General features: G+C 37.9%; 1 protein-coding gene across 3 annotated transcripts in view; it reads left to right on the forward strand.

The window, feature by feature from the left end:
• The window catches only part of LOC149537414 (acyl-coenzyme A oxidase 4, peroxisomal-like), a 64,655-nt gene that overhangs the window by 21,767 nt on the left and 27,378 nt on the right, over positions 1 to 15,510 (forward strand). For 2 of the 3 annotated variants that reach the window (XM_089800832.1, XM_089800831.1), the window contains 6 exons: positions 7,106 to 7,212; positions 8,610 to 8,687; positions 8,773 to 8,896; positions 9,037 to 9,110; positions 9,312 to 9,371; positions 9,554 to 9,663. In XM_089800832.1, the coding sequence (XP_089656958.1) occupies positions 7,106 to 7,212; positions 8,610 to 8,687; positions 8,773 to 8,896; positions 9,037 to 9,110; positions 9,312 to 9,371; positions 9,554 to 9,663 (553 nt within the window). The remainder of the gene's footprint in view (positions 1 to 7,105; positions 7,213 to 8,609; positions 8,688 to 8,772; positions 8,897 to 9,036; positions 9,111 to 9,311; positions 9,372 to 9,553; positions 9,664 to 15,510) is intronic. The other variant, XM_089800833.1, reaches the window with a different exon arrangement.

The following is a 15,510-nucleotide window of genomic DNA, read 5'->3' on the forward strand; positions in this document are numbered from 1 at the left end:
ATATGATGCAAAATCAACATGCTTTTTGCCAAGGTACACAAAACAGCCTAAGAAAAGTGAGACCAACAATCATTTAAAAGGGACACCCATGTTGGATTTTCTAAAACCAGAATGACAATATATAAATATCAGATAAATCAAAGCACATGAACTCCTAAGACATAGAGTTCTGCCCTAGGAAATCCCTCCTAAACTCGAGGGAAAAATCCAGCCACACCCAAAAGATAGATCCTTTATTTAGATCTCAAAACAATTACAAGTATTCTCGCTTATTATTGAAGTCTCCAAGCAGTCAATCAACAACTTGACTTTTCTCTTGTCAAAACTCTTACCAAGTTCACAAAGTTGGCTCAATGATCACACTCAAATCATATCTTAATAGACAATAAAAAAATAAGTGAGATTGCACATGTAGGCTTAGTTCAATGATCACAAAACCCATGATATGCTATAATAATAACAAAAAATACGGCAAAGATCATATGGTTTTCAGTGAATAATAAACACAACACCCAAATGATAGCACTGAGTCTCGATGAACAAAACATGCTTTAGCATTTGATTTTGATATAAAGAAAGGAATAATGCCACAAAGATGATTAGTCCAGAAAACCAAACGATCACCAACATGAGGCATATGTGGCAATAGTTATAAAATGAACAGACCCCTTCATAATGCATCCGAGTCGACAATCTCAAATAAGAACCGACGCATTCCATAAATGAGCAAATATCTAAATAAATGTCAGCAAAGTAATATTATATGCACGATACCAAGTCAGAAAAGAACACCCATTTACAATAATGATGCCATATTAACATAAGATTCAACATTGACAATGATAAGGAGAAAAATGGGTAAGAAGTAAGAATGATTTCTCTAACAACTACCAAAACATTAACAAACTGTACTTGTGCAGCTAATGTGGCTTGAGATTTTTTTCTTGCAAGTAACGATACATTTCATTCAATTATAGGTAGTCATTATAGAATTAACAACTTTAGTCATAACTATTGGTGCAATATTTCAAAAAACTTTGGGCATTAAATCAACAAGTGTGGGTGTTATTAATTCAACAACTATCATTAATATTGGAATGCCTCAAGTAGTAGGTATTTTATTCCAGGTTGGGCATGAGGATATCTTTTCAGAATATTTATTGCTTGTGGGAAAGAATTGAAAAGTGTAATGTCCCCGTTTTTGGCCGGTCTATGTGGTTGATAGAGTTAGCTCATCATAGCGACCCTTGTGAGCTGACAGGGCGTTTTGGGGGTCTCAGTTATGGATTTACTATTTTTAGTAAATCTATTTTTAGTAGTTTCTATTTGTGGCATTGTAGTGGGTGACTTGGCAATTGGTCATCACCTGCTGTTGATCAGGCTAATAGTTGCATGAGCTCTTATTTATGTATTATTCATTGAGTTGCATTATTATAATAATGACTTTTTGAGATATTTCTAAAAAGCAAGTTGGAAAGTTTATAGTGTTAAGTTCTTTTGGTAAACTTCCACGTTTTTTGAAGTGGAGTTTTATGAAAACTTTTGCCAACAAAAGCTTATAAATGAGACCTCATTTCATTAGGAAAGGCACGCTTGATTATATATTTGATTTTGTGCCTTTGTGGCTTTTTCCTAGGTTCTTAATTGTATGCCCTTGTTGATGGATAAGGGTTGGAAATTCTAAGAATTGCACTTGCAATTTAGCTGCTGAGATATAGATAAGATTGGCTAACTTCTCTACTGTTCGTTGCTGCATTTGAGAAGTATATTTATTCCACTGCTGAAGTATAGTAGATTTGTTCAATCTCCTACTATGATTACTGTAGCTAAGGAGATAGGCACTTTGGAGGTTAATCAATTGCTACTGTTGGGCAATTGAGGAGTGATTGATTTGGTTGTTGTGATCAGCTGAGAGTGTATTCTGGAAACACTTGTGGAGTACTGAATTTTCAGTTTGAATACCAAATAAAAGTTGTAAGTGGACTGGTCAGTAATTATGGCTAGCAAAGGCCGAGTATACATCTAGTAAGTGTGTGAGTCAGCCTATGCAACATAATTGACATCAGACATCAATTTCTCCTGCTGATGTTACTACTGGGGCTGGATTCATCTAATTAAGCATTGGACATTGGGGTTTCTGCTGGTGTTAGGTAGCTGCCGTTGAATATTGGAGTCGTGGATGCATTCTGGACATTCTTTGCTGATTAGCAGTTATTGCAATTACATCCAACAATCAGACATGGGTGGTAATAGTCAGTGGAGTCTAAAGAAGACGGTATCCTATTGGAGTTATCAACCTTTACACCCTTGTGTTGAACTATAGCAGTCAAAATATTATCACATCTTTCCTGGAGTTGATGGCAGCTGATTGAAATAACAATTTAAGACATCACCCTTATGTTGTAGGTGATTGTGCATCCACATTCTCAGCCGTGAGCATATACAAGAGGGATAGTCATTGCCACACCAGTCCAGCCAGGTTCAGTTTGCTAATTGGAATTGTATTAAGAATATATGTATGCATTTGCTCTTATCTTAGACAAATAAATTGCCATACGTTATTTTGAAGGTGTGGATTTTTGCAATCTTTTCCTTGATAGTTTATTATTTCAATATAAACCAATTGAAATAGATATTTGTAATTCAAAAACAAATAAAAAATTGCAAAATTGCAGAAGAACAATTAATTGTACAGGAGGAGCCCGTTTTGGGTTTTTACAGTGGTATCAGAGTGGTTTCCTTCCAGCCTGCAGGAATTGGGCTAAGTTTTTATTTTGTTTGGTGCTGACTTTGAAGATTTTAAGATATCAGCACTTTAATCTCCAGCTATGGATAGACATAGGACTAGCAGTTCTAGAAATCGATAGAGTAATGAGGAAGTTAGTATAAAAATGAATGCTTTGTGGGAGAGTATGGAGAAACTTAAGTTTCATCAACAGAGGCTGGTAGAGAACTTGTCGGATCCAGAGGGTACCGAGGTATATGGTTTCTGCCTTTATAAGGCCGACATTGAGGTTGCAGGGAAGGAAGCTTGAGTTTTCCTCGATAGGTGTCCATGATGCTGATGTTACTTCATTTAGTACGGCACCTGCTAGTCCTATTTGCAATATTGATGATGGACTAGTTTCACAGTGACATGTGGATGTGCCTGTGATGGATAGCAGAACTAAGCTTCAACAAGTTGAGGCTCCCAAAGTAGTCGCTATGGTTAGTTCAGAGGCAGTTGAAGATGTAGTTGTCACTGACTTGTTAGACTCACCGAAGGAGGGAGTTGTTATTGGTGACTTATATGTCAGCTACTGTAGTGTTGCTTTAGTAATAGGAGGCATTTTCTTCCTTAGGTGGGACCGAGGCATGTATGGAGTCAGCCAACTATGATGTTGGTGGTATAGGTGTTACAACGAAGTCAGGAGATGTGGATGCAGATGGTATGGACACATCTGATGATACTGAGTTGCATCAGGTATGATATACCTTATTAGTTATTGGGTGATGACTCTGAGGAGGTTTTTTATGAGGCCCAGGATCGATGTTTACATGATCTTACGTTTGAGGTGGAAGCTGAGACATGCGAGGAGATTGATATTGCGAGGGCATCCATTTCTTCGGATGAGGAGTTGTGCAAGGATGATGGCACATGTATGAGTGATCTTGTGGTGGGCAGTTCTGATTCAATTTCCTATCACAATGCAATTAGTGAGCCAGAGAGATTGCATAGGAGTTAGGGTTACAGAGACATCATTTGACTAGTTAAGTGAAGGTGAGTGATAGTGACATTTCTTCAGCTCTTGGGCATTATGATGTTATCCGTTAGATGCTAGCTACATCTAGTTGGGGTGCTCCTATGTCTAATAAGAGTGGTGATAGTGCTCTTTCTCTAGCAGAGGTTCATGCACTTCGAGAGGCTGTCAGGATCTTGAAGCATAATTAATCGTAGCTAGTTGTTGATCGAGATTACCTTCTGGAGTGGGGTAGCACCTGTCATGAGACAATGTTAGAGAAAGAGGAGGTGGTGGAGCTCACCCAAGAGCTTGAGGTGACCATGGACTCTCTTCAGTGTATTCAGTGGGCTCGTCAAGAGTCATAGTCACAATTGGATGAGGTGACCGTGGAGTTGGAGCATTTTCAGACCACACCAACCCTAGATCCAATTCAGTTGCATATTGTGGTTGGTGGTGTGTTTGCTTCTACGGTTGGGGATGATGGATGTGATGATGTGCCCGACACATCCGTCTAGGATATGGGTGTTGTAGGCATGGATGAGATGAGAGTATCACGGGAGTTGGGCTCTCATGCTGATCTGCTTCCTTCTGCTGGAAGCGAATCTATTTCTTCATTCAATATAGTTGATAGCATTGGACAGTTGGCAGTGCCACATTTTTAGAGGGATTAACTGTGGGTCGCAGGGGAGCAGGTGAATGCTTCCACATATAATTTCGACTGCACAAAGTCCTTCATGGAGTATCTATTGGAGAGTTCGGATGTGAGGGAGGACTCATACAGAGTGTCTGAGGGTACTCTTATCCGAGGCTCTCATGCTATTCAGAGGTTGGTGGGAAAGATTGTAGAGACTCTGTCTACTATGCTTCCCCATAGGGATTTTGAGGTTGGGCTTGCTGAGAGGGTTTCCCAGGATCCTGCCCAACCAATAGTTTGAAGTCAGAGATTGAAGTCATCTTCTAATTCCCAGTTTGATGATGATGAGTCCTTGACAGAGATTGGGAGTTTTTATCGACACTACACTGTGAGGAGTGCTCATCATTTTTCGTTTGACCCATAGGTAGAGGACTTGGTTTCACATCGGTTTGGGTTGGCTCTAGTTTCATACCATCCATTATGGATGGGTTAGCACCATCTTTTGTAGATGGGATTGACAGTTGCTTGTAGTAGCTACACACCCCAGACATTTTGACAAAGGTTGGAGAAGGTGTTAGTGATTCAGGTACTTGTGGTTGTTACCATCTCCATAGTGCAATTGGGTGTGATTATCAGTTTGATGGGAACTCAGGTGTGGACAAATTTGGTATTTTAGTTGCCTTAAGTTCCGATGGGTAGTTGCCTTCATCAATACCTCGGGTCAGTTTTTAGATGATTCTGATGTTGATATCCGTTATATGGATGTTGGTGCTATAGGAGTTGCTTGTACACAGCAGGGATGGTACATAGTTCCACCTTTTGGATCCAAGTGGATTATGTATTCATTTTGCTTCAAGATTCCTTGGGGACAAGCAATCTTAGGGAGAGAGGACTGTAATGTCCCCATTTTTGGCCAGTTTGTGCAGTTGATAAAGTTAGCTCATCATAGCGACCCTCGTGAGCTAACAGGGCATTTTGGGGGTCTCAATTATGGATTTACTATTTTTAGTAAGTTTATTTTTAGTAGTTGCTATTCGTGGCAGTGCAATGGGTGGCTTGGTAGTTGGTCATCACCTGCGGTTGGTCAGGGTAATAATTGCATGAGCTCTTATTTATTTATTATTCATTGAGTTGCATTATTATAATAATGTTTATATTATTATAATAATGACTATTAGAGATATTTCTAAAAAGCAAGTTGGAAAGTTTCTAGTGTTGAGTTCTTTTGGAAAACTTCCACGTTGTTTGAAGTGGAGTTTTATGAAAACTTTTGCCAACGAAAGCTTATAAATGAGAGTTCATTTCATTGGGAAAGGCACACTTGATTATATATTTGCGCCTTTGTGGCTTTTTCCTGAGTTCTTAATTGTATGCCCTTGTTGATGGATAAGGGTTCGAAATTCTGAGAAATGCACTTGCAATTTAGTTTCTAAGGTATAGCTAACATTGCCTGACTTCTCTACTGTTCATCACTGTATTTGAGAAGTATATTTATTCCACTGCTGAAGTATAGTAGATTTGTTTAATCTCCTACTATGATTACTGTGGCTAAGGAGATAGGCACTCTGGAGGTTAATCAATTGCTACTGTTCGGCGATTGAGGAGTGATCAATTTGGTTGTTGTAATCAGCTGAAAGTGTATTCTAGAAACACTTGTGGAGTACTAAATTTTCAGTTTGAATACCAAATAAAAGTTGTAAGTGGACTGGTCAAGTATACATCTGGTAAGTGTGTGAGTCAGCCTGTGCAACATAATTGACATCAGATGTCAATTCCTCCTGCTGACATTACTACTGGGGCCGGATTCATCTAACTAAGCATTGGACGTTGGGGTTTCTGCTGGCGTTAGGTAGCTTCCGCTGAATATTGGAGTCATGTGGATGCATTCTGGACATTCCTTGCTGATTAGCAGTTACTGTAATTACATCCAGCAATCAGATGTGGGTGGTAATAATCAGTAGAGTGTAAAGAAGACAGCATCCTGCTGGACTTATCAACCTTTACACCCTTGCATTGAACTGTGGAAGTCAAAATATTATCGCACCTTGCCTGGAGTTGACAACAGCTGATTGAAATAACAGTTGGAGACATCAACCTTCTGCTGTAGGTGATTGTGCATCCACATTCTCAGCCGTGAGCATATACAAGGAGGGACAGCCATTGCCACACCAATCCAGCCAGGTTCAGTTTGCTAATAGGAATTGTATTAAGAATATATGTATGCATTTGCTCTTATCTCAGACAAATAAATTGCCATATGTTATTCTGAAGGTGTGGATTTCTGCAATCTTCTCCTTGATAGTTTATTATTTCAATATAAACCAATTGAAATAGATATTTGTAATTCAAAAACAAATAGAAAATTGCAAAATTGCAAAAGAACAATTAATTGTACAGGAGGAGCCAGTTCTGGGTTTTTACAAAGAGCAACGGATCAGAGAATATCCTTTCTATTGGATGACACTGACAGATAATTTCAAACTATTAGACTAGTAGAGTTTTTGGCCCTTTTTATGAGACCATAGACTAGCTCGCTGATTTGTTTCTCATTGTGTTCAGTCATAAATGTTACTTAGGTATTGCTAGCTGGATGAGATCTCATAAAATTTAATGCACATGGACTTTGCATCACACTTCTTCATGAGAGAAACAAAAGCATTTGCCATTGTAAAATATGAGCTTAAATATTCTACCTTCGTTTCATATATTAGACACTTAACTACTCTTATTCCTTTTGTTGTCCTTTTAGTATCTGATTATTATCAGTTGGATGATCTTCTAACTTTTGAAGAGAAGGCTATTCGTAAGAAAGTAAGAGAAGTTGTTGAAGCTGAAATTGCCCCTATAATTGCAAAGGTATGTTTTAGTAATTCACTTTCTCTTCTCAATAAATTATGTCACCTTAATGATATCAGTGCCCATTTATATAGTAATTTTGTGAGAGATGCTATAAGCATTTTACAAGGCCATGCTGGCAACTCACATTGGTTTCAGGTGCAAGCATTCCAATTTCTGCATTAAAATTCTTGCAGACATTATGTTATATGGTCATTTTACTCTGACATAACACTTCATTGTGTGGAATGTATGCTATGCTAAGTCTAACTATATGTTTCCAACATAACAATTAGCTCCAGATAAATATTTGAGTTCAGGGTTGCATCATTTTCATTTGAGGGAAAAAAAAATAGTGAAGTGACTGCTAGTTGAAGCACTATTAGTAAGAATGTGTGGAATAATCTTAAGTGTATATTCAACGAGGAAGAATAAGCTTCACCTGCAATCTTTGTTAAGCATATTGTAATTCCTATTTGTGGCAACAGATATAATTCCTTGTGTTCAGATCAGGAGGGTGGAAGTTAGACTGAAAGAAACCATCATTAGGTCTTGTTAGTTTCTTTTATACGTTAAAATTTATTTCTACCATTCAATATTTGATGTGACTTTAGGCTCAAGGGCATTTTCTTTGTGTGACTCTTCACCGTCTTTGTGCAGTTTTCCATTTTGGACTTGTAACTCTTAATAGTATAACTGATCACATGAAGATAAAATTTGCTTCCATAAAATTTGATTTTGACTTCATGGAATTTTACTAAGACAGTGTACATTTTATTTATAAATTTTCGTCTTTGCTTCAGTATGATTGCAGTTATAATTGATTTTGCCAATCCAGCGGAAAAGTTAATTTCATGGAGCAAGAAATGTCAAATTCTTCATCCAGAATTAACATCAATCCTGTCCATTAAATGATATTGGAGAGGGTGTTAGAAAATGTTTCTACAGCAGTTAGTATTTTCAACAGAAGCTTGAACCCTCTAGAATATGAGAAAATGCATTTGAATTTCAGAGATTTTGAATAATTTATCATTTTTTTAATAATGTGGGACTGCAAGAGAATTCATGCTCTTGTAAATTCTGTAAATCGGTTTCATCATCTGCATATTCAAGTAGTCTATAAGACTCTTTTGAAATCATGGCGGTGGTCTTAGATCTTTAAGGTTTTCTTTGTTAGTTACTTTAAGTTTAAACATTCAATTGTTGCCTTTTTACAATGGTGAAGCATGAGCAGTCAGTTTGCTAAGAACTCTACTGTTTGTGATTATGAACACACTTATCATTTTTTTTACCATAGATTTCTTATATAGGGACAGTCTTGTAATGTCTTTTTATTTGAAAATTAGCATATGAATATATAGCCCTAATTTGTCTAAAACTCACATTAAAACTTTTTTAACAATTTTTTATTTTTCCAGTATTGGGAGAGAGCAGAATTTCCATTTGAGATTGTGCCAATGCTTGCAAATATTAAGGTGGCGGGAGGTACCATTAAGGTCAGAGCAAGGTAGATGTGGTTCTCTTATTCTCTGCAAACTGCTCACAGCAATTTTACATATTTATGTCTGGAATGTCTTGCAGGGATATGGCTGCCCTGGTCTATCTGTTGTTGCTAGTGCTCTTGCCATAGCTGAGATTGCAAGAGTAGATGCCAGCTGTTCTGCATTTTTATTGGTGCATAGTTGCACAGTAATGCTAACAATTTGTAAGCAGTTTTAAACTTATGTTTTCTGCTTTGCTTTCCAAATTTTGTCTTCCACGGACAATTTTCTACAAAAGATGGCTTTTTATGGTCTTTGAACCATTGAGTCTTACCTTCTGATCTTTACAATTGATTTTAAACAGCAATGTGTGGAAGTGAGCATCAAAAGAAAAAGTATTTACCTTCTTTGGCTCAACTCGATACAATATCTTGCTGGGTATGTTCTCCAATCATTGGCACACATTAAGCATTGTTCTTCATGTTTGTTCCACTTGATGCAAACTGGACAGAAACCTTTAAGTTCTTCTACACCGAATTTTGGTTCCATTCCACCCATCTTTTATGTCAAATTGTCCACACTATTCATCATTAGAAAAGGTAACCTATATAATGTTTTCTCATTATTACAAACTTACAGGCATTGACTGAACCAAACTATGGCAGCGATGCAAGCTCATTGAGCACAACAGCGACTAAGGTCTATTTTTGTTATTTTTTCACGATGTATTCATATGTTTAAAATGTATTTGTCAGTTGATCCTTATATAATCAGCTGTGCACAAGAATGAAGCAGAAATCTTGTTAGTGCATGCAATCTATTTCCATGATAAGAAAGGTTGAATTTATTGGTATCATTATTTGGTATGTGAATGTGAACAGGTAGAAGGAGGCTGGATGTTGGATGGCCAAAAAAGCTGGATAGGAAACAGTACTTTTGCAGATATACTAGTTGTTTTTGCTAGGAACACAACTACAAATAAAATCAATGGGTAAGCAAGTGACCTGATGAAGATGATCTTGAATATAATTGAAGTAAGCATTTATCTGTATCGGTTTCCATTATGATAAGAAAGATTGTGCTTATGAATTTTCTCTGAGTGTATTTGTGATGTAAATGAATACACATGATCTAAAGTTCATAAAATACTAAAAACAGAGATTGTCTATTTCTCTTATTACCTCATAGGTCTTGGTATTTTATCTCAATTGCCCTGTGATCTTTTATTTTTGGATCTAAAATTGTCTTTCTGTAAAAATACTGAAATGTTGAAATGTCCCCTTTTCTGATTTGATATGGTATTTCATGCCTCTAATCAGATTTTCAAAATCAAACAACTGATATCACAAAGATCCACCAAATTCCTCAAGAAACCCCAAATCGGGTATGTTGAAAATAGTGCTAAAAGCTTCACAATTTCACAAATTATTAATGAATCTGAAAATGGAAATTTTTACAGAACTTTCAGCAGCATAACAGCCTACAAATTGACATTTCCAGATCCGTATAGCCTTTACACAACAGCTCGAAAATGTAGGACCAAAACTATGCTCATCGGGCTCCCGAAATAGCACAAAATATGCCCGGAAACACCACAAGAACACTAATAATCTATCTCAGAAGTTTAATCACATCCCAATATATATATTCAGCTCTATTTTAACAGCTTAAAGTATAAAATACAGCAGCAACCAAAACTAATATGAAATACTCAACCGGAAACACCAAACTCTTACAAAAATACACCCGGAAACTTACAAATCTGCACTGTTCAGCACAAAGGCAAACTCTGTATGAGCATGCACATGGAATGGCTTCAAACTCCCGTCCTTAGCCTTCCTGGAAACCTGCAAACTCCCGTTCTTGGGTCTCCCTGGAAACCTGCAAACTCCCGTTCTTGGGTCTCCTTCTCCACAGGTTTGGCAGCCTCTGAAGAATAACAAAGAATGAGCAAAAATCAAGTTCTGCAATCCCCCCCAAAATGCCTCCAAACCTCTTTAAAAAGGGCATAACTGTAACTCACGTCCAAGAGAGGTTAATGAAACATATTTTAATAATAATTATCATTTATTAGTCCAACAGTTTCCAAAGATTAACTCCCCTTTTCCGAAACTTCACTTTCTTGGGCCTGCCTGTCTTAGCAAAGATTATTATTATTTTTTTTATTTGAAAAGGGGACATGACAAGTCCTCCCCTCCCAAACATTGCTTGTCCTCAAGCAATGGCTGAACAATAAACCAATCAATCCTCCTGGATCCCAAATGTAGTCATGAACTATACTACTACCAATTAACACAGACTCCTGCAAGATCCTCTGCAATATGACCAAGAGGAATCCATAATCAAACTGGCAATTATAGCTCAACCAAACTCCAAAATCACCATTACCATAGTCAAAAACCCATGAGACACAAACTCTTAAAATATCAAAACCCAAGTAAAGTGGACTACCAACATAGTAAATACCATCAATGCATTCCACTGGCCTATATGGAATGTACAATCCAACTCTGCAACAATGGTGAATGCTCTCAAATGAAACTATACCAAGTATGGAGAATCCACACACTGTACAACTCCTGCAGTCAACACAACTCTGTAGATCATTGGCCACTGTCTCATAACCATAACTCCCATGCACCCCTAATGGTGAAAAGCCATCACAAGATAAACAACAAGAAATGGAACCCAAACCAAATTTTCCTGCCATCAACTCCTCAGCATAAGGATCAATTGTTAACTGATGTACATACCCTGCAGTATAATGTTGATTAAAAAAACCAACCTCAGTCAATAGCTCACCATGAACAAGTGATACAACCCACTGTGATTGATCACTAGCTAAGTCAAGAGATGTCATAGCCAAAGTAGTAGAATCAATAACAACACTTGCTGAAGCATCACTCCAAAACTCCTGCTCTAAGTCATGTATTATCAAGCTATCAACTACAGAACCTGTCGCCATGTCGTGCCCATCACAACTCTCATCTCGAGGCATCAAACTATTCCATAACTGATGATAAGCACTAGGAACCAAAGTACATCTCTGTATCATAATCTCATCAACATGGTCATCAAAGGTAAATTGATGAGCGTACCTCATAGTGTAATGCCGATAGAATGCGCCAATCTCAGTTAGTGGCTCAGACTGTAATCCAGATGAAACTAACTGCAATTGATCATCAACCATGTTGGAACTGACTACTACCTCCAAAGATATCACCAAGGGAGTAGTATTACTAGCAGGAACCATGCCAACTGTCGACTCACCAACATCACACATGACCTTTGATACATCTCTAGTCTCTGTGCCTTCAGTACTAGAGGCCACCACCCTATCAGGCATACAATAATCTGCTACAATACCCAACTCAACTAAACCTGACTCTAGTGGGAATGAACCTGATATGCCAATGTTAGTATCAAGGATGGATGCATCCCCATCTCCACTGTCTCTGACAATCTCAGCCATGGACATCCTCGAATCACCAAACACCATAGCTTGTGACTGTATAGAATCAGATAAAGACTGTAGTCGCTCTAACTCCATGGTCACCTTAGCCAAATGAAACTGTGACTCCTTGAGAGCCAACTGTGTACTCTCAAGAATCTCAGAAGTCACCTCAAGCTGCTCAGTAAGCTCACTCACCTCATCTTCCTTGGCCAACAATGCATCATATGTTGTACTGCCCCACTCCATAAGATAATCTTTGTCGGCTACCAATTGCATATAATTTTGTCTCAAAATCTGAATAGCCTCCCATAAAGAGTGGATCTCTGTCAAGGAAAGATAACTTCCTCCCTGCTCATCACTAGTAGGAGAACCCCATCCATAAACAGCTAACAACTGACGAGCAGCATCGAAATGTTGGCAAGTGATAGCAATGTCTTGGTCACTAACTCTCAACTGATTAGACACATGATGGCACTGGCTTGACTGTCTCCTACTAACCCCCTCTGATGCACTGTCTGAAGGAGTGTCCTCAAAGTTACTAGTCTCTAGAGTATTACCATCCATATCCTGTGAATCAAATCTAAAGCTCATAACAACATACGGAGTATCAAAAACATTAGCATTGCTGTCCAACTCCTCTGTACCCAAGGAAACTAAGTCTTCAAAACTACCCACTGCATCCTCCTGGATGTCATCAGTGCCAATATGATCCTGGGACTCATCTATACACACTGCCAAATATGAAATATCATCAACACATTCCAGCAAGTATGGTCGACTAGATATATGAACAAAGCCCAACACCGGTGTATAAAAACTAATACAAACATCGGATAAGCTCCTGGCACAAGAAAATACAACACCGTGCAATCTGCTAATCAAATCCATGGTAGCACCCAAACAATCACTGCTACCAAAAAGTGTTAATGATTTACAGTCAACTGAACCCCAAATGCCAATATAAGAATCTCGAGTCCATATCTGTAAACTAGAATTAGCTGGTAACTCAAGCAAAATCCTGACTTGAGTAATATGACCAATACCAACTAACTCCACATACCTGTCATGATGAGATAATGTAGTGACAATACTGTCTTCACACACCTTCAGCTGGCGGGATAAATCATGTGAAGTACTACTAGCCTCAACCTCATGTGACGAAGCATCTAACTGTGCCTGGTACTCTCTCTCAAAAAAGTCATGAATGCTCAATGTCTGCTCATCTACACCAGGTATCTCACCATCATGCACAACAACATCCTCATAATCATCATCCTTGAGGTCAAATCTATCTATCACTCTTTGACTAAAATCATCAAATGTAGTTACCTGATCATGACCTTGAGTAGTCATTCCATGATACCACCAATCATAGGCTGCATCTTCCAAGTGTAGACTTGCAATTTGAACAACATCACTCTCCTTCATGGGGTTAAGTGTGAAGAAGGTCTGTAATTTTTGTAGCCATGCTCTAGCTGAAATTTTATTTGTTCCATCAAAAGTAGGTGCTATAAACTTGCTTATTTTATTTTTGAGCTCTCTTCCACTTATGTCATGCTCCCTTCTGTACTCTTTCTTGGGCATCAAAGTGTTCATCATATCCACATATTCTCTAAAAGGAACTGAACTACGAAAGTCATCATCTAAGCCATTATAAGTAGCTCTTAATGTAATCAAGTTACCTGTAACCTCTTCCATAGGATTAATGGCTGGATTTGGTACTGGTGGCTCATCTGCAGGCAAGAAAACAGTTTTGGTTGATTTAGATGGTGTGGATTTCAGATTTCTTGGCTCCTCTGAAGTGCTCCCTTTCTCATTAATAGATGCAACTCCTTGTAGTTTTTCTGTCAATATTCGCAAAGCCTCTCTAGTTTTTGCCAAACTATCCACTGTTTGCTTCTGAGTATTTTGGATGTCTTGGAAGAATTTCTTTGCCATCTTATCTGGATCAGCCATACTTTTCCCTTCCTTGGATTTTGTACTTTTACTTTCAACTGGAGGTTTGATCAAAATTTCTTTATTCTTTTCTCGCTGCAAATATCTTTTTTCTCTTTCACTTAGTTGCATGCAACCATAAATTTTGACATGCAACTGATTAGAAGCAACATGCAACCACCAAATTCACCAAGAACTAACATGCATATGATTAGAAGTAGAATGCAACCATAAATTTTGACATGCAAGATTTGGGTAGTTATCAAAACTAACATGCAAGATCTGGGTAGTTGTCAAAACTGACCTGCAACTTCTACAAACCCTCAGGCTGGCAAGATCATGGCTCTGATACCACTGAAATGTCCCCTTTTCTGATTTGATATGGTATTTCATGCCTCTAATCAGATTTTCAAAATCAAACAACTAATATCACAAAGATCCACCAAATTCCTCAAGAAACCCCAAATCGGGTATGTTGAAAATAGTGCTAAAAGCTTCACAACTTCACAAATTATTAATGAATCTGAAAATGGAAATTTTTACAGAACTTTCAGCAGCATAATAGCCTACAAATTGACATTTCCAGATCCGTATAGCCTTTACACAACAGCTCGAAAATGTAGGACCAAAACTATGCTCATCGGGCTCCCGAAATAGCACAAAATATGCCCGGAAACACCACAAGAACACTAATAATCTATCTCAGAAGTTTAATCACATCCCAATATATATATTCAGCTCTATTTTAACAGCTTAAAGTATAAAATACAGCAGAAACCAAAACTGATATGAAATACTCAACCGGAAACACCAAACTCTTACAAAAATACACCCGGAAACTCACAAATCTGCACTGTTCAGCACAAAGGCAAACTCTGTATGAGCATGCACATGGAATGGCTTCAAACTCCCGTCCTTAGCCTTCCTGGAAACCTGCAAACTCCCGTTCTTGGGTCTCCCTGGAAACCTGCAAACTCCCGTTCTTGGGTCTCCTTCTCCACAGGTTTGGCAGCCTCTGAAGAATAACAAAGAATGAGCAAAAATCAAGTTCTGCAATCCCCCCCAAAATGCCTCCAAACCTCTTTAAAAAGGGCATAACTGTAACTCACGTCCAAGAGAGGTTAATGAAACATATTTTAATAATAATTATCATTTATTAGTCCAACAGTTTCCAAAGATTAACTCCCCTTTTCCGAAACTTCACTTTCTTGGGCCTGCCTGTCTTAGCAAAGATTATTATTTTTTTTATTATTTGAAAAGGGGACATGACAAATGTGTTATACCATTCTCATACATAGCTTTTGGTATTTTATGTTGAATTCATATCATTATGTAAATTTTTGTCTATTACATTGCATGCAGATGAAAAATTGTTATGTTGATAAGTAGGAGATAATTTCCACAGCAAGTCAAACTGTGATATTGCTATCAGGATTTAACTGTGTGATT

Source organism: Cupressus sempervirens, chromosome 9 (genome assembly GCF_028749045.1).
Source record: "Cupressus sempervirens isolate cs-2001-9-10 chromosome 9, ASM2874904v1, whole genome shotgun sequence".
Classification (NCBI taxonomy): domain Eukaryota; kingdom Viridiplantae; phylum Streptophyta; class Pinopsida; order Cupressales; family Cupressaceae; genus Cupressus; species Cupressus sempervirens.